The following is a 21954-nucleotide window of genomic DNA, read 5'->3' as shown; positions in this document are numbered from 1 at the left end:
GTGGCATGCTCATAGAGACTTATCCAGAGCGACTTGGAGCTGTGATTGCTGCAAAAGGTGGCTCTACAAAGTATTGACTTTAGGGGGGTGAATAGTTATGCACATTGACTTTTTCTTCAAAGTTGTGGACAGGTTCTGTAAATTAAATGGTGCAAATCCTCAAACAATCTATGCTAATTCCAGGTTGTGAGGCAACAAAACATGAAAAATGCCAATGGGGTGAATACTTTTCCAAGGCACTGTATGTGCTCTAATAGAGGATGATAATAATAAAAAGAAAACTTTAAAGTTGTATTAAACCTTCTTTTTTATCATTAAAATATGCAAGTCCATGCAAATATATATCTTTTTTTTGTCACAGTCACTTAATTGCTTAGGACCCTTTCACACAAGATGCAGTTTTATGCATTTTTTACTACATTCCAATTGCATAGACAGTCCAAAATCCAGGTTATCATTGGAGCCATATTTGGTTTATGCCAAAAAGGACTACAGGCAGATAATCCCTGCCCAGGAAGGCACTTAACAATGTGACTAGTTTTTTATGATGTGAATTAATAAAGATGTTTCTGCGTAATGATCTCCCCCTCTGCTTTATGCACATGTTGAGCTCCAACTGGTCTGTGTAAAAAGAAACAGCATTAAAGTGGAGTTCCACCCTAAAATGTGACTTTGGTCCATCTTCATGCCCGGGGTCACCTGAAAAACAAATGGATAATAGCAATTTTTTTTTTTTTTTTACTTACCTCGTTTAGAAGATAATATACTTCCCTTACTTCCTCTTCCTCTCCTCGGCGGCCGCGGCTCGCCGTCACTTTATGGCTTGCAATGATACCTGGGAGCTGAACGTCATCGCTCCCAGGAATCAATGCGCCTGCACCAGCCCCGACGTCAGTTCTGGTGCAGGCGCGTCATACCTTGCTAAACAGCTTGTGGGCATGCCCAGAAGCTGTGCAGGGGTGACGCTGAAGCACCGGAAGTGACGGCGGGGTCGGTGCAGTGCATCGTGGGACGGAAGAGGACACAGAAGAGGATCGCGCTGGCTTCAAGCTGCCCACACCTGAGATGGCAGCGCTGGAGAATACATTTTAAAGGTAAGTATTTCTTCTTGCAGGTAAGTGCAACCCGGGACAGTTCAGAGGCTATCCATTGTGGAATGCACTAGCCCTGACTGTCCCTGTTGAGTGCCCTTACAGGAAGCAGCTTACTCTGGGGGCACCTGAGCCGAGTCACAGCTCTGTGTATCCATTCAGACATAGGCCCTCCGCTCGGCCCCTCCCCCTCGCTCTCCTGATTGGCTAACTGAGTATGATTGACAGCAGCGGGAGCCAATAGCGCTGCTGCTGTGTCTCAGCCAATCAGGAGAGAGAGTCCCGGACAGCTAAGGCACTCCTGCAAATCGCTGGATAGAGAGGGGGCTCGGGTAAGTGTTAGGGGGGCTGCTGCACACTTAATGCATAAAAGGGAATAAGATAAAAAAAAAAAACCTTCTGACTTTACAACCCTTTAACATTGCGCATGTGTTGTAATATTAGCTTGAAAGGAAAGCTAAGGGCCGCATCTGGCCCCAGGGCCGCAGTTTGGAGACCCCTGGCGTATGCTTAAATGCATTCATATCCTGGGAAAGGATGATTTTTTTTCAAACATCAGGTGTGCTGCTTGACTAAAAGGGGTTCAACTTTCTAAAGAGTTGTCTAAAGTTCTAAAGTGAAGTTGCACAATGACTTCTAAAGTCATTGTGTGACTTTGCCCTGAACTAGGTATAGGCAGTGCACAGTCACGGCATGAACTAATGCCTTGTACACACGATCAGATAATCGTACGAAAAAAATCGCTTTGGAATTGATCGCACGATAATCTGATTGTTAGCACACAGCTTTTGACAGCCGATCGCGACATTTCGTCCAACAAAATCCGAAGGGACAAACACAAAAACTTTTGTCGTACAATAGCCTAGCGAACGACAATCGTTTAATCAGTACAGTATGCGTCCGCTAAAAATCGATAGACAAAGACCGCGCATGATCAGAAACACGAAAAATAAGCCGAAAAAAGCCTGGCTGCCATTGTTTTTGTTTTGCACTTTACGATATGTAGCTACGCAACCAAGAAGCTTCTCCGGAATCGTACTAAAAAAATCATAAGTCATTGTTAAATTCGATATTAATATCATGCAACAAAATGCGAACGATAAGTCGTCCGATTATCTGATCGTGTGTACGAGGCATTACTCTCCTTTATTGTTCCCACTGTCGGTCGCCAGTACAGATCTTTCTGACTTTCTACCTTACACTTAGAATAAACGATAAGGCCCCTTTCACATTAGTGCGACTTGTCCCGCGATTTTGGACCGCAAAATCGCATGACAAGTCATTTTCCATTATTTTCAATGAGTCCCATTCATATCAGTGCGTTTTGAAGTCGCACCGACTTCAAAGTAGTTCCTGCACTACTTTGGCACGATTTTAATGCGTTTTGAGGTATATAGCCCTGAGCCATTGCTCAAAATCGCGGCAAAGTCGCGGCAAAATCACGTCGCGTTCGCGCGTCGTCCAAATATCAGGGAAACCAAAGGAACCAACAAAATGCGAACGATAAGTCGTCCGATTATCTGATCGCGTGTACGAGGCATTACTCTCCTTTATTGTCCCCTCTGTCGGTCGCCAGTACGGATATTTCTGACTTTCTACCTTACACTTGGAATAAACGATAAGTCGTCCGATTATCTGATCGCGTGTACGAGGCATTACTCTCCATTATTGTCCCCGCCAGTACGGATCTTTCTGACTTTCTACCCTAAACTTGGAATAAATGATAAGTCGTCCGATTATCTGATCGCATGTACGAGGCATTACTCTCTTTTATTGTCCCCTCTGTCGGTCGCCAGTACGGATCTTTCTGACTTTGTACCTTACACTTGGAATAAACGATAAGTCGTTTGATTATCTGATCGTGTGTACGAGGCATTACTCTCCTTTATTGTCCCTGCCAGTACGGATCTTTCTGACTTTGTGCCTTACACTTGGAATAAACGATAAGTGGTCCGATTATCTGATCGCGTGTACGAGGCATTACTCTCCTTTATTGTCCCGCCAGTACGGATCTTTCTGACTTTGTGCCTTACACTTGGAATAAACGATAAGTGGTCCGATTATCTGATCGCGTGTACGAGGCATTACTCTCCTTTATTGTCCCGCCAGTACGGATCTTTCTGACTTTGTACCCTAAACTTGGAATAAATGATAAGTCGTCCGATTATCTGATCGTGTGTACAAGGCATTACTCTCCATTATTGTCCCTGCCAGTACGGATCTTTCTGACTTTGTACCTTACACTTGGAATAAACGATAACTCGTCCAATTATCTGATCGTGTGTACGAGGCATTACTCTCCTTTATTGTCCCTGCCAGTACGGATCTTTCTGACTTTGTGCCTTACACTTGGAATAAACGATAAGTCGTCCGATTATCTGATCGTGTGTACGAGGCATTACTCTCCTTTATTGTCCTCGCCAGTACGGATCTTTCTGACTTTGTACCCTAAACTTGGAATAAATGATAAGTCGTCCAATTATCTGATCGCGTGTACGAGCCATTACTCTCCTTTATTGTCCCTGCCAGTACGGATCTTTCTGACTTTGTACCTTACACTTGGAATAAACGATAAGTGGTCCGATTATCTGATCGCGTGTACGAGGCATTACTCTCCTTTATTGTCCCCGTCAGTACGGATCTTTCTGATTTTCTATCCTAAACTTGGAATAAACGATAAGTCGTCCGATTATCTGATCGCGTGTACGAGGCATTACTCTCCATTATTGTCCCCGTCAGTACGGATCTTTCTGATTTTCTACCCTAAACTTGGAATAAACGATAAGTCGTCCGATTATCTGATCGCGTGTACGAGGCATTACTCTCCATTATTGTCCCCGCCAGTACGGATCTTTCTGACTTTGTACCTTACACTTGGAATAAACGATAAGTTGTCCGATTATCTGATCGCGTGTACGAGGCATTACTCTCCTTTATTGTCCTCGCCAGTACGGATCCTTCTGACTTTGTACCCTAAACTTGGAATAAATGATAAGTCGTCCGATTATCTGATCGCGTGTACGAGGCATTACTCTCCTTTATTGTCCCCGCCAGTACTGATCTTTCTGACTTTGTACCCTAAACTTGGAATAAATGATAAGTCGTCCGATTATCTGATCGCGTGTACGAGGCATTACTCTCCTTTATTGTCCTCGCCAGTACGGATCTTTCTGACTTTGTACCTTACACTTGGAATAAACGATAACTCGTCCAATTATCTGATCGTGTGTACGAGGCATTACTCTCCTTTATTGTCCCTGCCAGTACGGATCTTTCTGACTTTGTGCCTTACACTTGGAATAAACGATAAGTCGTCCGATTATCTGATCGTGTGTACGAGGCATTACTCTCCTTTATTGTCCTCGCCAGTACGGATCTTTCTGACTTTGTACCCTAAACTTGGAATAAATGATAAGTCGTCCGATTATCTGATCGCGTGTACGAGGCATTACTCTCCATTATTGTCCCCGCCAGTACGGATCTTTCTGACTTTGTACCTTACACTTGGAATAAACGATAAGTCGTCCAATTATCTGATCGCGTGTACGAGGCATTACTCTCCTTTATTGTCCCCGCCAGTACGGATCTTTCTGACTTTGTACCTTACACTTGGAATAAACGATAAGTCGTCCGATTATCTGATCGCGTGTACGAGGCGTTACTCTCCATTATTGTCCCCGCCAGTACGGATCTTTCTGACTTTGTACCTTATGCTTGGAATAAACCAAAGTAACGTGAAACATTTCCTTTGTATACAATATCCAAGAGGATCGGAGGTCACTCGTTTATATTCCAATCCAAAATATTTAGCGCAGTTGATCCAAAAGTGACGTTTTCCCAGTCTGCGTGTAATGTTAGGACAGATCATGTTTACAGATCAGTAAAGGAAGAGACACAAAGTTGTCACAGCCACCTGCCCGGGAGGGGGTTTCTATTCACAGAGGATTCCTGGGTGGCTGTGACTATGTGCTTTACACTTGTCTTTTAAAATGCTGGCCGCCTAGTCAGCCCGGAGGTATGTCATTAGAATATGTGCATTTGTGAAGATTAAACATGCCTGACAGGACTTTGCTTCAGCACTGTGTACTTTTTACATCACTCGCTGCTTGTGATTGGCCCCGGGGAGTCATGTGACCCTCTTGGAATCCTGAATTGTACTGGCACTCCTCTTGTACTTGACGACTTTCCCTTTCCAGCTCTCTAGTATTATTAACTCCTTTTCATTATAACTGGGACCTGGGAGGAAGAGTACAGCAACAGAGGGGAGAGAAAAATAAAATAAAAGGAAAGGATATACAGTAGGATTTTATTCCCAGAGCCAGGATGTGGGTTCAGGAGCCCCTCAGCCCGGCGCAAGGTTGTAAGCGATTAAATTCCATGTCACCTGAAAGCCAGAAGTACTATGCATGCTTTGACAAGAAGAGGAGATCTCCCTATAGGATGAGCAGGATCCTAGCCAGGCAACAACTCCTGGCCAAGATTCAGAGAGGTGAGTTACTTCAAGGGGATCTCCTCTTTTCTTTAGTAACAAATATTTCCTCATATGCTTCTCAGCACTTTCATGTCGTTACTTTGAATGTTTGTTCAAGGGTACATTTTACGTTTTATCGTTCTAATTTCCGAATCTCAGAAACTGTAATATATTATGTTGTATCAGTTCAGCTGTCATAGCATTTTTTTTCCAATAATATATTTTAGCGGTATGTTTTATAGGATTTTAGCAAATGTTCAGTTTTTAGGCCAGTTTTATGAACATAAAAAAAAATAAAAATTAAGCCTGCGCTCCATAAATCTATAAATTAGGGACATGCTGCTGTAAGAATACCTAAACAGATACAAAGATATGATAAATAAATGACATATTTTGCTGATCCATGTATTCTTATTTGTACATTTTTGAAATGTCATGGTCTTTAAATTCCTTTCTAAAATTGCTGAAAATGATTGCAACCTTAATAAATAAATGATAGTGCTAAAATATATACAAATACGCGCCATTGCTGTTTTCAAAAGAAATATATATTAAAAAAATAAAAATAAATCTATAGCTACGTATAAATAAAAAAAATGTGTTCCATAAACTTTTGCAAACTTCTATTAACTATGCAAAGCTTCATGTATAGCAAAAGGAATTATTGCGCACAATTAATGTAAGAAAACAAAAGGCAATCTGATAAACTTCCCATTATAATGATAGACAAGGCATATAATTGTTAAATCCTTGTACTTGGTGTAATTAATTGTCTACAGCTACCATACTTCTTTTTAAGGCACACATTGGAGGTTCTTATGAGGATTACAATTTCATTTTTTTTTTTAAGTGATTGTAAGTGCCGGTTCACACTAATACGACTTGTCAGGCGACTTGGTCAGCCAGGCAAGTCGTGCACGGTCGCGGTCATTGTGTAGTACAGGACCGGTTCTAATAGGAGCGACACAAGTTGCTCCGACTTAGAAAAAGGGTCCTGTACTAACTTGCATTGACTTCCATTATGTGAAGTCCATGCACGCGACTTCACAGGTCACCCCCTAAGTCGGAGCGACCTAAAGTGAACGGAGACTTAATGTTCAGGTTTTTTTTTTTTTTTAAATAACAAACATGTCATACTTACCTGCTCTTTGCACAGAACAGCTTGATCCTCCTCTTCTCGGGCCCCCCGTGGCCCTCCTTGCTCCTCCCTCTGCTGAGTGCCCCCACAGCAAGTGGTTTATATAACAAACATGTCATATTTACCCCCTCTGTGCAGTGGTTTTGCACAGAACAGCCCCGATCCTCCTCTTCTTGGGTCCCCTGCTGCCCTCCTGGCTCTTCCCCCTGCTGAGTGCCCCCACAGCAAGTGGTTTATATAACAAACATGTCATACTTACCTCCTCTGTGCAGTGGTTTTGCACAGAACAGCCTGGATCCTCCTCTTCTAGGGTCCCCACCTGTGCTCCTGGCTCCTCCCCCTGACAAGTGCCCCCACAGTAAGTGGTTTAAATAACAAACATGTCATACTTACCTCCTCTGTGCAATTGTTTTGCACAGAACAGCTTGGATCCTCCTCTTCTAGGGTCCCCGCCGGTGCTCCTGGCTCCTCCCCCTGACAAGTGCAAACACAGCAAGTGGTTTTCAATGGGGGCACTTGTGTGTGCTTGCTCCTGAGCCGGCTCTGTGTGTCCATAAGAGACACAGAGCACAGCTCAGCTGCCTCTTCCCTGTCTGTGATTGCCAATGGCTCCCGCTAGCTCTGCTGCTGTGCCTGAGCCAATGAGGAGGGAGAGAGCATAGAGAGAACTCTGCTCTTGTGCACATCACTTAATTAAGATCGGGTTCAGGTAAATATAAGGGAGGGGGAGCGGAATTTTTTTTTACCTTAGGTCAAAACCTTCAGCCTTTTCGAACCACTTTAGAGTTGGAGAATTCCATTATTTCCTGAAATTATTATTATTATAAAGGATTTATATAGCGCCGGCATTTTACGCAACGCTTTGCAACTTTAGGGTAGACAGTACAACTACAATACACTTTAATACAGGAGGAATCAGAGGGCCCTGCTCATTAGAGCTTACAATCTAAGAGGGAGGGTCAAGAGATACACAAGGTAATAATTGTGGGGGATGTGCTAATGGAGAAAATGAATGTACAGTTGTTAGGTGGGGGCCGATAGATGTGTTTTCAGGGATCATCTGAAAGTGAACAAAGTAGGAGATAGTCAGACGGATTGAAATGTTTATTTTCATGAGGTTATTATGCCCTCTTGGTTCCGAGCATCAAAGCCACTTGTTGCTGATAAATCTTAGGGTCTCACAATCCTGATTGGTGTTTTTCTTTGTATGTTAAAGCTGAACCCTGGGATTTTTGTAAAAAAAATACAATCTACAAGAATTACCTGGTCATTAGGTCTAGAGCAGGGGGTGTCCAAACTTTGGCCCTACAGCTGTTCAGGAACTACAAATTCCCATCATGCCTAGTTGTGTCTGTGAATGTCAGAGATTTACAATGCCTCATGGGAATTGTAGTTCCTGAACAGCTGGAGGGCCATAGTTTGGACTCCCCTGGTCTAGAGGATTTGGAATAAGCTGTAGAACTTACCTTATTCCTCACCCTAGCAGGCTCTAGAGCTCTTCTGTTATCTCCAATGCTCTTGGTTGTGGGAAGGTTTAAGTTGGTCCTACGTTATACATAGTCATGTCTGAGTGTGACGCTTGGCCGGAGCGTCTTGGGGAAGAGGTTTTTGGGTTACCGGTTGCACAGCATGGTGGATGGCTGCCAGAGTGAAAAATAAGGTAAGTATTAGAGCTTATTCCTCTATCTCTATACTTAAAGGAGAAGTACAGCCGAAGCTTGTCTGGCTGTACTTCTCCTATGGATCACAGGAGTGCAGTTCATTCTGCTCTCCTGTAACCCGTTTTCAGCAGACAGCGGTCTGAAGTCTGCTCTCTGCTGACGTCATAGTGTCGGTTCAGGCTTGGACGTCATCAAGACAGTGAAGTCGGGATCTGCCCACATGCCTGGACCAGCACCTGCCTTAGCCTCTCAGCGAGCCGCAGAGAGCCTGAGCTGGCTGCTACTGTCCCTTTCACAGCCCAGCACTCCAGTGAGCGAGGAGAGGTGCAGAGCAGAGAGCTGTGAGAACTGAGCGAATGGCGGTGTTCGATTGCTCGGTTCTCAGTGTTAGCGCCACCGGGGGACAGATGCAGCATTGGACCGATGCTACATCCACCTAGGTAAGTATGAACAAAAAAAAATGTAAAAACACACATCTCTTTTAATAAGCATATAACTCTTACAGTGCAGTGGTTTATCTTTAGGATATAAAGTCCTGGATAGAAACTTATTTTGCAGCAGCAGGAGAAGTAAAGCTGGCCATTCATGGATGTATTCAGCCGGTTCTGCTACTAAACCAGCCGAATTTCAATCCATGTATGGGCACTGTGGTTATATATGGTTGATCTACTTCTGCACAACCGTTCTGTTGGACTTTCCTTGCTTGATCAGCGCCGTAGGCTTCAGCCTGCAACGATGATCAGTGTATTTTGATGGCGGCAAAGTCTCCCCCACTGTCCGAGTACAACAATACAGCGGGGGGTGGGGTGGGGGGGGTAATTCCCTCATCCACCTCAAATGATTAGATGGGAGTATCGGGTCAGTTTTTTTTCATTCAACCCGTTGGTTGAATGAAATAAAAACTGACTCATCTATGGGCTCCCTAGGTATCCAGGTTTGGGTGAGCAGAGGTCCCTCTGCCACAGGAGATCCAAGAAACAGATGGATGAATCAGCAGCTGTCTAGAACTAAAGAATCAATTTTGGACAGATTTGCCCTTACAGTTTTGTTAGCAGTTGATGTTGGATGAAAGTGAAAGAGTGTCATTAATTTTTCATGTTTTGTATCCTTGTTGTTTTGTTCCTCCTAGTGTTGCCAATTCTAGTTCAAGGGGTTGAACCTTTGTAAACAGCATGCCTAAAGGAGGTGTGTGTGTATTATGCAGATAATAATAGGTAAAGCATGTGCTCCTGGCATGTAAGATCAGTCTAAAAGAAAATGAACAGGACTATTTATTTTAGGTCACTGTGTTCTAGGAGAAAAGGAAAGTCATGTTTTTTTCCTATAAACTAAAAACATGTAAGAGTCGGTTCACACTACCACGACTCAAGAGTGAGCAGAGTGAGCAGAGAGAGCGACTTTGGGCGACTTTGAAGTTGCCCGTGCAGCACGACTTCATCGCGGCTTGCAAACAACTTCTCATAATAGAAGTCAATGCAAGTCGCTCCGACTTCGCCCAAAAGTAGTGCAGGAACCTTTTTCTAAGTCGGAGCGACTTGAGTTGCTCCTATTAGAATGGTTCCATTGCACAGCATGGAGCGCTACTTGTCAGGCGACCAAGCAGTGTGAACCGGCTCTAAAGCTTATTAAAATCTTATTGTGTATGTCACAAAACTGTAGACAGTCAGAACCCTCAATACTGTAATTTCAGGGTTTTGGTGGATGATGGAGAGGTAACCATAACCATATGAACGTTTCTTGTATCTCTGGGGAACTCTGTTCATAAAATATGTTTTTGAATTCCTGGGTCTACAGACAGTGCCCATTCTGAGGGTGTCCCGCTCTCACTGGTGGATTTTGTAAATTTATGTTGTATTTTATATTATATGGAATGCAACAAGAGAAACTGGAAGAATGCAAAAGCAGTCAGGGACACCCAAAACTCCAAGGAGGATAGGAAGGAGGATCATTACAGGGAGATTTGATTATTGGGTCCTGCTGCTACCTCCATGTCTAGTGAGCAGAGTGAGCAGAGTGAGCAGAGAGAGCAGAGAGAGCAGAGTGAGCAGAGTGAGCAGAGTGAGCAGAGTGAGCAGAGTGAGCAGAGAGAGCAGAGTGAGCAGAGAGAGCAGAGAGAGCAGACAGCAGAGAGAGCAGAGTGAGCAGAGTGAGCAGAGTGAGCAGAGTGAGCAGAGTGAGCAGAGAGAGCAGAGTGAGAAGAGTGAGAAGAGTGAGAAGAGTGAGCAGAGTGAGCAGAGAGAGCAGAGTGAGCAGAGTGAGCAGAGAGAGCAGAGAGAGCAGAGAGAGCAGAGAGAGCAGAGTGAGCAGAGAGAGCAGAGTGAGCAGAGTGAGCAGAGTGAGCAGAGAGAGCAGAGTGAGAAGAGTGAGAAGAGTGAGAAGAGTGAGCAGAGTGAGCAGAGAGAGCAGAGTGAGCAGAGTGAGCAGAGAGAGCAGAGAGAGCAGAGAGAGCAGAGAGAGCAGAGTGAGCAGAGAGAGCAGAGTGAGCAGAGTGAGCAGAGAGAGCAGAGTGAGCAGAGAGAGCAGAGAGAGCAGACAGCAGAGAGAGCAGAGTGAGCAGAGAGAGCAGAGTGAGCAGAGAGAGCAGACAGCAGAGAGAGCAGAGTGAGCAGAGAGAGCAGAGAGAGCAGACAGCAGAGAGAGCAGAGAGAGCAGACAGCAGAGAGAGCAGAGAGAGCAGAGAGAGCAGAGTGAGCAGAGTGAGCAGAGAGAGCAGAGAGAGCAGAGTGAGCAGAGAGAGCAGAGTGAGCAGAGAGAGCAGAGTGAGCAGAGTGAGCAGAGTGAGCAGAGAGAGCAGAGAGAGCAGAGTGAGCAGAGTGAGCAGAGTGAGCAGAGAGAGCAGACAGCAGAGAGAGCAGAGTGAGCAGAGAGAGCAGAGAGAGCAGACAGCAGAGAGAGCAGAGAGAGCAGAGAGTGAGCAGAGAGAGCAGAGAGTGAGCAGAGTGAGCAGAGAGTGAGCAGAGTGAGCAGAGTGAGCAGAGAGAGCAGAGTGAGCAGAGAGAGCAGAGTGAGCAGAGAGAGCAGAGAGAGCAGAGAGAGCAGAGAGAGCAGAGAGAGCAGAGAGAGCAGAGAGAGCAGAGTGAGCAGAGAGAGCAGGGAGAGCAGAGAGAGCAGAGAGAGCCGCTACTCTCGGGCACAGCACTGGATCAAGATCAGGCTCAGGTAAGTATTTGGGGTGGCTAAGGGGGGGGGGGGGTTACAGCTGAACACAGAATGATTTTTACCCTAATTCAGGTAAAAAACCTTCTACCTTTACAACCACTTTAAGGTGTCTACGTAAGATGAATTATATAAGCAGTCATTGACAGACTGGTTGGATTTTCCAGTCTGAATGCTATTGTTGTCCTCTGGAGTAAGCCAGTGCGAGTGTCCAATGAATGCTAGCTAATCATTTTAAAGTGTTACTAAGCCCACAACAGTAAAATCAGTCTGTGCAGAAAAACATGCTTGTTATACTTGCTGTGGAACCTAAAAGGTTAATCCTCTGCATTGTGTAAAAAGGCTGTTTGATCCTGTCTTCTCTGATCTTCACCTTCTTCCACAGTCCCCATCCATCTGCTGATAGAACAGAGCCTTGTGGGCAGTCTGCACATGCTCAGTTTGGTGTCTATTGCTAGAGAGTTTTTTTTTTGGGGGGGGGTGGGGTTGCATGTGATCAGCACAGGGCCAATCAGCACTTTCCAGACAGTAGGTCAGTGGTCATGCAGCTTTATAGGACAGTCAAAGCATTTTTTTAAGCTAAAAAAACACTGGAAGAAAATACCGGATAAAAAAAGCTGGTAATAGCATTGTTTTAGTAGCGTTTAGGAGCGAGTGTCCAATGAATGCTCTCCCTCTGGCAAAGGCATATACAAATGTGCATGTTTATGAAAGGATCTTTTATATTTAAGATCTTTAGGTGATTAAGAGATTATGAAAGGCCAGAGATGTATAGTAACTAAGTAGAACTACTTCACTACTGTACTTGTACCGAAAGGCGGTATCTGTACTTTCCTAGAGTAGAATTTTTTTCTCCTACTTCCACTTTTACTTCACTACATTTTTTCGATGATTTCAATACTTCTACTCCGATATTTTTTTTTTGTGCTGCATAGTTACTCGTTATTATTATAAAAATTACCACTGCCAGAACAGTAGATGGCAGGTTTCATGAAGCTCAAAACATGTGTATTATCAGCGCATACGAAAATAAAAGCTACTGTATGTATAAATAAAAGCTGCATTTGAAATAATAAAAAACAATATGATGTTCAAACTTTTGACTTCTTTCTTTAATAACTACATAACACAGTACTTGTACTTTTACTTTCAGTACTTGAGTAGCAATTGTTTTTTCAAAACTACTGGTACTTTTACTTTCAGTACTTGAGTAGCAAAATTTTTTAAAAAACGACTTGCAATACTTAAGTACAAAAAATGTTGAATACTTTAGTACTTCTACTCAAGTCACTTTTTGATCGAGCACTTCCACTTCTACTCAAGTCACTTTTTGATCGAGCACTTGTACTTTTACTCAAGTATGGGTTTCGAGTACTTTATACAACTCTGTGAATGGCCACCATGTATCACCTTTATGTAGTTTTTGGGGTTTCCTGATGGTCCTCCACTCTCCAGCCTCTGTGTGTTTTTAACCGTCTGATGACACAAAAACTTGCACCCCCCCAACCGGCCGCTGTGTTCCTCTCCTATGTTCTGTAATAACGTATGAGCCGGCCGGAGGAAGGACATTGGCCAAAGGGAAAACAGGTATCCTACGCACCCCTAAGTATTGTATACTTTCAGTGGCTGGGTTGCTGGGAAGTGAAGGCTTTTCAATACACGGCCATTGGAAAGGTAAGTATATAAACATGTCTTCTTCCGGGGAGACCTTTGGTAAATGTGACCCTATGATAACAAAGTCACTTTCAGCACAATCTTGTATGATAATAAACCTTAACCGCTGGTTATCTGTATATACAATCCTTATATAAAAGGCATGTAATATAATTCACAAAAACTTATGTAGAACTTCCCCATGTCCTAAACCTGAGACGTTTGTCAATTCATTTGCATTAGTGAAAAATCCACGCATAGTTTGTGTTAGTGGCTTTAGAATGGAATGAGCGGTCCCTGTACTCTCCTCAGTGAAGTACTGCATAGGAAGTCAGCGGGGCTTAGATAAATGTCTTATTTACCATTGGAATGTACAGATTTACCTTTGGAATGTACCATGTATGATCCTAAATGTATTAAAGTGGAAATTTGGCGTATGGCCCTGTAAGGTCAATATTTTTTTTTTGTAGAGGGCAAAAAATATTGGTGAACCATGCTAGCCAAAATTGCCTTCTCACAGGAAGAGAAAGCAAAATGAATTGTCAAAGTAAAACCTTTAATTTGACATATTAAAAGAAAAGCCTACAAAACAGATTCCATTCTGACCTCATAGAGGGACTTTTTTCTTATAAGTGCGGTATTAAAAGGCGTTTTTTGGTAAATCTGGAAATCACTGCTTTTCTTATCTCATAGAGAGCCCCCAATTCCTGCAACTTTACTTTTAAATATTTTTCATAAATAATAGCTAATCATTTTAAAGTGTTATTAAACCAACAACAGTCTGTGCAGTAAAGCATGCTTGTTATACTCGCGGTGTAACCTAAAGGGTTAATCCTCCGCATTTTGTAAAAAGACTGTATTCTCTCCCCTTCTTCCACAGTCCCCAATCCATCTGCTGATAGAACGGAGCCTTGAGGGCACTCTGCACATGCTCAGTTTGGTGTGTATTGCTAGAGAGTTTTTTTTTTTCTTTGTTTGTTTTTTGGGGAGGGAGAATGTGATTAGCAGAGGGCCAATCAGCTCTCTCCAGACAGAGGGTTAGTGGTCATGCAGCCTCATAGGACAGTCAGAGTGTTTTTTAAGCTAAAAAAAAAACACTGGAAAAAAATGCTGGATAAAAAAAGCTGGTAATAGCGTTGTTTTAGTAGTATTTAGGAGCATCAGCGTTTTTTTGCAGTTCCTTTAAAAAAAAAAAAAGTTTGAAAAAATGCTATTAGGAGCTTTTAGGAGCGTTCAGTGTTTTTTTTCTGCAGGGAAAACGCTCCAAGAAACTCTACAAAAATGTTTTTTTTTCTGCTCCTAGAAGCTGAAGCTCAGAAAATGCTAAGGGCTCTTGCACAAGATACTCCTGTTTGAGCATTTACTTTTTCAGATGTTTTCTTTGTATGTATTTGCGCGTATGTATGCGCATTTTCGCGTACATGCGTTCGTGCAATTTCACACACACACGCGCATTTTCACGTAAATGTGCAAAAACGTATTCTTGTGTTCTTGTTCTGCACAAAATGTAAATTGGTATTGCGCACATTTGTGCACATTCGTGCCTATTTGTGGGCGTGAGGCGTAAATTACTGACCAAAAAAGCTGATTTTTCTGGGGGGTTTTTACTGAAAAATGCACTGCGCTTATTTACGCGCCTGTGCGCATAAGCACATTACAATTAATGGGCGTTTTTTTTAGCTCATTAAAAAAAAAAAAAAAAGCTGTACTGAGCTTTTTCAAGCTACAGTGTGCAAGTGAAAAGAGAGAAGAAAAACCTGTGCTAAAAATCTGTGTTTAATCGAATCTAATAAATGCCTGCCACTGTTCACCACAGCGCAAACCCAAATGAAAAAATCATGCCTTATTTACAATGTTTACAAATTTACCAACTGTGCCAAAAACTAAAGTGCTAAAGTGCGTGAATAAATATGGTAAATCCACCTTACATTGATTACATAAATGAAAATCTTAAGCATCCAATGTGCAATATATAGTCCAGATGTAATGAAACAAGCAAATAATCAGTGGAAGGTCCTCAATTGAATGAAGAAGGAAAGTGCTAGCTTGCTCAAAAATAAGTTAATAAAGTGACAAGCATGTAGCCAGTGAAAATTCCTTGGTAATCCTCAAATTCAAAGTGCTTCCCTGTCAAAGTGCTGAAATTGTTGAATATTCCATGCAATGTACAATACTCCACTCCCCAGCAGCAAGCACACTTACCATATAACGTGGACCCCTTAGCCTTATAGCATGTGGGTCTAGCAGGCTGTTACTGGTAAGTCATACCAGGTGCAGTTCCTAGGCGTCCTTAACAGAGCTATGGCTCATAGAAGGAAAGAGAGGGATCCAAAAATGGTGTAACACGTTTCTTTAATTATAAATATACAATAAGCAATACACTTACAATCTTGTAGTCATCATTGCTCAATGAGTTGGACATCAGCAAGGGCAGATGATGTTTACTAGTGATTCAAAAAGCCAGCACCGGGATCTGTACTCCATGTGCGTTCCAACGTGCGTCCAGTAAACCAGAAGTGACAAACTGCAGATTGTCTGTCACTGTCCTGTCTTTGAGAACGCTCTGTGGGAGGGGCGAAACGCGTCAACATCTTTTCCGGTTTCACAGTCTCTCCAACGTGCGTCCAGTAAACCAGAAGTGACGGAACTGAGAGACTGTGAAACCGGAAAAGATGTTGACGCGTTTCGCCCCTCCCACAGAGCGTTCTCAAAGACAGGACAGTGACAGACAGTGTGCAAGTGGCCTAATATCTTAAAGTAGTGTGCATGGACACATAGGATAATGCAATTTAGCTTCTGGGTCAGAAAAAATGCTAATAACAGCTTCTAGGAGCTTTAAAAAACGCTAGTGTGCATGGAGCATAAGAGTGGAAACGAATACAGTCATCCAATGGAAGAACTGGTAAGCTGCAATATAATAAAGCTTTTCAGTTTTATGCCTCTTTTAAAGCGGTTGTATCCTCACTGCATAAAAAAAAAAACCTGCAAGACAATGGCATAATGTGCTAGTATGCATCGCATACTAGCACATTATGAAATACTTACCTTAGAACGAAGCCCCGGCATAGTCGCCTGGACAACACTGAGGGAGCTGTCATGTTCCCTCGGCGTCTCTTCCGGGTTCGGCGGCTCCGGCGCTGTGAGTGGCCGGAGCCGCGATGACGTCACTCCCGCGCATGCGCGTGGGAGTTTTCTTTCCGGCATGGAGCTCTGAAGGTCCGTCGGACCTGCAGAAAGCATGTGCCGCTGCTGTCAGTGGGTGCATACAGGGCGAATATCTCCTAAACCGTGCAGTTTTAGGAGATATTCATTTTACCTACAGGTAAGCCTTATTATAGGCCTTATTATAGGCTTACCTCTTATTATAGGCATGCCCAGAAGCTGTTTAGCAGGGGAATGCGGCGTCGCCCGGAAGTGACGAGCGGGGCCGGTGCCGTCGCATTGATTCCTGGGAGCGATGACGTTTAGCTCCCAGGAATCATCGCAGCGCAGGAAGTGACGGGGTGAGCCGCGGCTCCGAGGGAGGAAGTACCCTGAGGTGAGTATTTACGATCGTCAATTACAAGGTGAGTTTTTTTAAAAAAAAAAAATCTAACTATCCAATTCCTTTTCAGGTTAGGCTGAACTAGCGGACGGGCACAAAAAAAAAATATAGTTTTTGTGCCCGGAACTCCGCTTTAATGGAAAATTGTACAAAAAATCTGAATGGTTAAACCCACAAGTGTTTTTTTTTTTTTTTATACCACTACCAATCTATTATATTGACTATTGGAATTTGAACATTTTGAAACTGGATGAAAGGTTTAGCACTGGGAAACACTTTCTGATAAATTTTATTCTATATACAACTACATAGATCAGACCAAAATGAGGGACAAATGAGGTAGAAAAAGGAACAGAGGGGCTTTGTTCTGAATGAGGGACAGTCCCTTGAAATCAGGGACGGTTGGGAGCTATAGTGAAAGGTTAGCACTGCATATTTAAAAATATTGAAATACAACAACTGTAGTTATCATATACAGTTTAGTGATCGACCGATATCAGTTTTCCGTTGCCGATACCGATATTTTGGCCATTGCATATCAGTGTTTTTTTGTTTTTTTTTAACTTGACAGGTACTCTTGTGGAGGGATCTGGGGGGGGGGTCTAAAAGACCCCAAACCCCTCCCCTGCACTTAAAAGCATTCAAAACGCCAAGTTTGGCTGTTTTGAATGCTGTCATTTTTTTTAAACTGGCGCCAGTACCTGGAAGTGATGTCATGACATTACTTCATTTCTTATATCTTTGATTTGTACATATGTGAGTGGCATATTCAATAACATTTGTAAATGGAATTATGCTATGGGACATCATTTTACCCTTACATGAGCAATATTTGGAATATTGGCAATATCAGCCTGTTCCGGGGCCGATACAGATATATCGGCAAAAGTCAATATCGGCCCTCGATATATCGGCCTTGCCGATAATCGGTCGATCTCTAATACAGATTGCCACATATTTACCACTGTCATAGCTCCCAACTGTCCCTGATTTCTAGAGACTGTCCCTGATTTCTAGAGACTGTCCCTGATTTGGAACAAAGTCCCTCTGTCCCTCTTTCCTCCTCATTTGTCCCTCATTTTGGTCTGATCTATATAGTTGTGTATAAAATGCAATATTTATATTTCATACAGTGCTAAACCTTTCATCCAATTTCTAAATTGCTGTATTTGCTCATTTCAAAAGCCCCTATAAAGGAATAGTAGTGGTAGTGGTAAAAAAAAAAAAAAAAACTAGTGGGATTAACTAATCATTTTCTATTTTATTTTATTTTATTTTAACATATTTTTATTAAATTTCTTCACATACAATACAAATAAAAATAAGACATTACAAAATAAAAACATCAATTTGCACAAAACCATAACATTTTGGTGTACCCAGCATACACCCTGTCCACACTACAGCGGATCTGACTTTGAGGCGACCTGTAAAGTCGCGTGCAGCGCGACTTCGGCGCGACTTGCACGGACTTCATAAAATGAATGTCTATGCAAGTCGCTCCAGGTCGCTCCGAAGTAGTACAGGAACTTTTTTCTAAGTTGGAGCGACTTGTGTCACTCCTATTAGAACCGTTCCAGTACCGCACAATGGGAGCGTGACGGACCGCGACTTGTCAGGCTGACAAGTCGCGGTCCAAGTCGGATCAGTGTGAATGGACTCTTACCCTTCAACTATTTTTCTTTTAATTTGCCCTTTCCTTATTTCCTTTCCTTCCTTCCTTCCCTACCCCCAAACCCATCCACCCCCCCTTCCCCAAAAAAAAAATAAATAGGTGTCCCTCGTTCCCATCTCAAAAAGTTAAGAGGTATGCACTGTGTATAACTCAGTTGTGTATTTATAGGAAGGGGGATATGTATTTGCTGATATTATAGGTAGAATTAATAAGGAAGCCATCTATCCTATTAATGGAGATTTTACTTCCAGACAGTGAACAGAGCAGTGATAATGGCAGCCATTCAGAAATCATCTCTTCACTAATCTGACTACAATAAATAAAGATCTGGTTGCCGTATATTGCAGCACATCACACATCTATAAGGCCCTTGCACGCTGTGATATTTTAATATAAAAAATGCCTTTCTCATCGGATAATGGATTTCTAGCCCTTGGATCCCAGGCTGGTGCTTACGGAGATGTTTCCTCTTTTATAGATGCATTTATGATGATGAGGATTAAAGACCATAGCTTCAATGATTTTTCCATTAAACACCAGATACATTGCTGAGCTGTCTTCCTCCACCAAGGATGCGTTGCACAATTCTCTTTCATGTTGTAGCACTTTGTAAAATAAGTTTGGGTTTTCATGTCATTGGACTGGTGGTCAGTGACCGGTGTACTGGCCAAGTGGCCTTGTTGTTGCAGCAAAGATGTGTCTCTAGAAGCTGGAACTGTAATACATGAAGCATTTGTGGAATGTGGAGCTCTTCTTCCTTCAGGGGGTGGTCACTCATGTGGTCAAGAATTACTGTCAGTATTTGCAGTACCCACCCCCACCCCCACCACTAGACCCAAGAGCACTTTGAAAGGGAGTCAAGGGTGATGTCCTGTTTTCTTCATACATCATTCAAAGTGGACATTTTAACAAAGGACAGTATTAGCATTTTCCATACAAATGCTGATGTCAGCTGTTCACCTTTTTACATTGTAATTATTGTCATGTTTGCTTCCATCTGGACATATCTGAGTAAATTAAACAGAGGAACTGTAGAGGAGAACAGGGGACTATGATGTTCCTCTTCATCGATCTTTCTTTTAATCTTGTGTTGCCATAAACGGGATGTCCTTTTCAAGCAAATCTTGGAATCGGTGGTTATTTTTATGAACCTAGGTCAGTGATGGCGAACCTTGGCACCCCAGAAGTTTTGGAACTACATTTCCCATGATGCTCAACTACACTGCAGAGTGCATGAGCACCATGGGAAACATAGTTCCAAAACATCTGGGGTGCCAAGGTTCTCCATCACTGACCTAGGTGATATTGATGAGCATCTTCAGTGGGTTTGCACAATTGCACAGTGAGCATGCCCGTTCTTCTCCTCTGTGGCAACAAAAAGGGTCAGATTTACATATTGTGCACTGTTGTCATTGTTGGGTGAGGGTCACACCTGTTCCTGGTGATCTGATGATTCAAAGTCAGGCATATATTCTCCTGACTCTTGTTTCCGGGGGGATATCTGTCTGACTATCACTGGCCTTACTGGAAGTTGATATTATGTTACCTGTCAAATTGGGTGGTGCTGTACTGGGTGGTGCTGTACCTACAGAGGACAAAGAAAGCAGTATAATAATATCTGTGATTAGCACACACCTGTGCCGGCAGCACAAGAAGAATGTCTAAACTATATATAGTCATTTTGTTTTATAGTATTTTACTGCTTTTATTACCCACCGCATAGTGAGCATTCAGATCAGGTCAGTAAACGATCACCTTGTAAAACAATCCATTTAAAGGGGTTGTAAAGTCAGAAGGTTTTTTTATCTTAATGCATTCTATGCATTAAGATAAAAAACCTTCTGTGTGCTGCAGCCTCCCTCAGCCCCCCTAATACTTACCTGAGGTCCATCTCCATCCAGTGCTGTCCACGAGTGCCTCAGCTGTCCGAAACTCTCTCACCTGACTGCCTGAAACACAGCAGAGGCCCCATTGGCTCCCGTTCTGTCAATCAAATTAAGTTAACCAATCAGAAGAGAGAGTGGGCATGGATACACGGAGCTGCTGCTCAACTTGAGTGCCCCCAGATCAAGCTGCTTGCACTCAACAGGAGGGAGGGGCCAGGAGCGATGGCGAGGGACTCGAGAAGAAGAGGATCCGGGCTGCTCTGTGCAAAACCAACTGCACAGAGGAGGTAAGTATAACATGTTTGCCATTTTAATAGAAAAAAATGAGACTTTACAGTTACTTTGAAATAGAAATGAAAGGCAAAACCCTGTGTAAAAAACATTATAAATACCCTTTTTCCCTTTTTTATAAGTGATCACATTCCCTCTTTTCTCAGCTGCATAAGAGCTGGGGGAGGAGAAACAGCAGAACACTGTGCTTCCCAGTGAATGGCTTTCAGGAAAAGTCTAATCATTGAAGAAGAGGAAGCTGAGTTCTTAGCTAGAGAACTGACCACACTGTGTTCCAATGCTAAGTGTGGCCAGTTATTTTTAATAGGAAAGCGGAGGGACTGGCAGGAACCCCAGGGATTTCACACAAAGGAGGCAATAAAAGGGGGCAGTATACTTTTGCATACAAGTACATGGTACAGCAGGCACATGTCAGGAATATGAAATGCTGGGTTTACATACTCTTTAGAATTTTATGTGCTCCCTGGGCACCTTTTGCTGGGTCTATAGAAGGGACCCTTAATCTATGGCCCTCCAGCTGTTGCGGAACTAAACGTCCCATGAGACATTGTAAAACTCTGACATTCACAGACATTGTCATTGTCATTGTAGGCGAAACCTTGGGATCCAGTGATCACCAGTCAGTGTGGTTTAATATAAGAACTGTGAAAGAGTCACACCACACAAAAACAAAAGTTTTAGATTTTAGAATAACAGACTTTTCAAAAATGAAATTAGTCATAAATGAGTCCTTATCAGACTGGTACGGATTACATGGAGTCCAGGAGAAATGGGACTACTTAAAAGGTGCATTATTGAAGGCAACAGAAAATTGCATTAGACTTGTCAGTAAAAGCAAAAAAAGGAAGAGACCACTGTGGTACTCAGCAGAAGTGGCCCAAATCATTAAAAATAAAAAGCTAGCATTTTGTAATTATAAAAAAACCCAGAGCAATGAAGATAAGGAAATCTACAAGATTAGGCAGAAAGAGGCCAAGCAAGTTATAAGAACTTCTAAAGCGCAGGCAGAAGAAAAACTAGCTCAGTCTATGAAAAAGGGGGATAAGACATTCTTCAGATATATAAATGAAAAAAGGAAATTAAAACAAGGAATAACTAAATTAAAAACAAAGGACGGAAGGTATGTAGAAGAGAATAAAGGGCTAGCCGACTGCCTTAATGAATACTTCTGATCAGTTTTTACAGAAGAAAAAGGAGAAGGACCTCCACTTGAAAGGATGACTAATGAATCGTTTGATGCATATGTCTTTACAGAGGAAGACGTTCTAAGATTGCTGTCTAAAGTGAAGACAAATAAGTCACAGGGTCCTGATGAGATACACCCAAAATTATTAAAAGAGCTTAGTGGTGAGCTGGCAAAACCATTAACAGATTTATTTAACCAATCA

The 21954-nt window shown here is 42.6% G+C and overlaps 1 protein-coding gene across 3 annotated transcripts in view; it reads left to right on the top strand.

Moving 5' to 3' along the window:
- STARD13 (StAR related lipid transfer domain containing 13) overlaps window positions 1–21954 on the top strand; it is a 497221-nt gene that overhangs the window by 293752 nt on the left and 181515 nt on the right. Inside the window, exon 1 of one of the 3 annotated variants that reach the window (XM_082246016.1) lies at window positions 4947–5580. The exons of the other annotated variants lie outside the window; for them this stretch is intronic. Within the exon in view, the coding sequence (XP_082102142.1) occupies window positions 5415–5580 (166 nt within the window). The 5' untranslated portion in view covers window positions 4947–5414. Of the gene's footprint in view, window positions 1–4946; window positions 5581–21954 lie in introns of those variants that run through there. 3 annotated transcript variants of the gene reach the window in all.

Source organism: Pelophylax lessonae, assembly GCF_965119305.1.
Source record: "Pelophylax lessonae genome assembly, chromosome: 2".
NCBI classification, from domain to species: Eukaryota; Metazoa; Chordata; class Amphibia; order Anura; family Ranidae; genus Pelophylax; species Pelophylax lessonae.
This window is presented reverse-complemented; position numbering and strand designations above follow the sequence as displayed.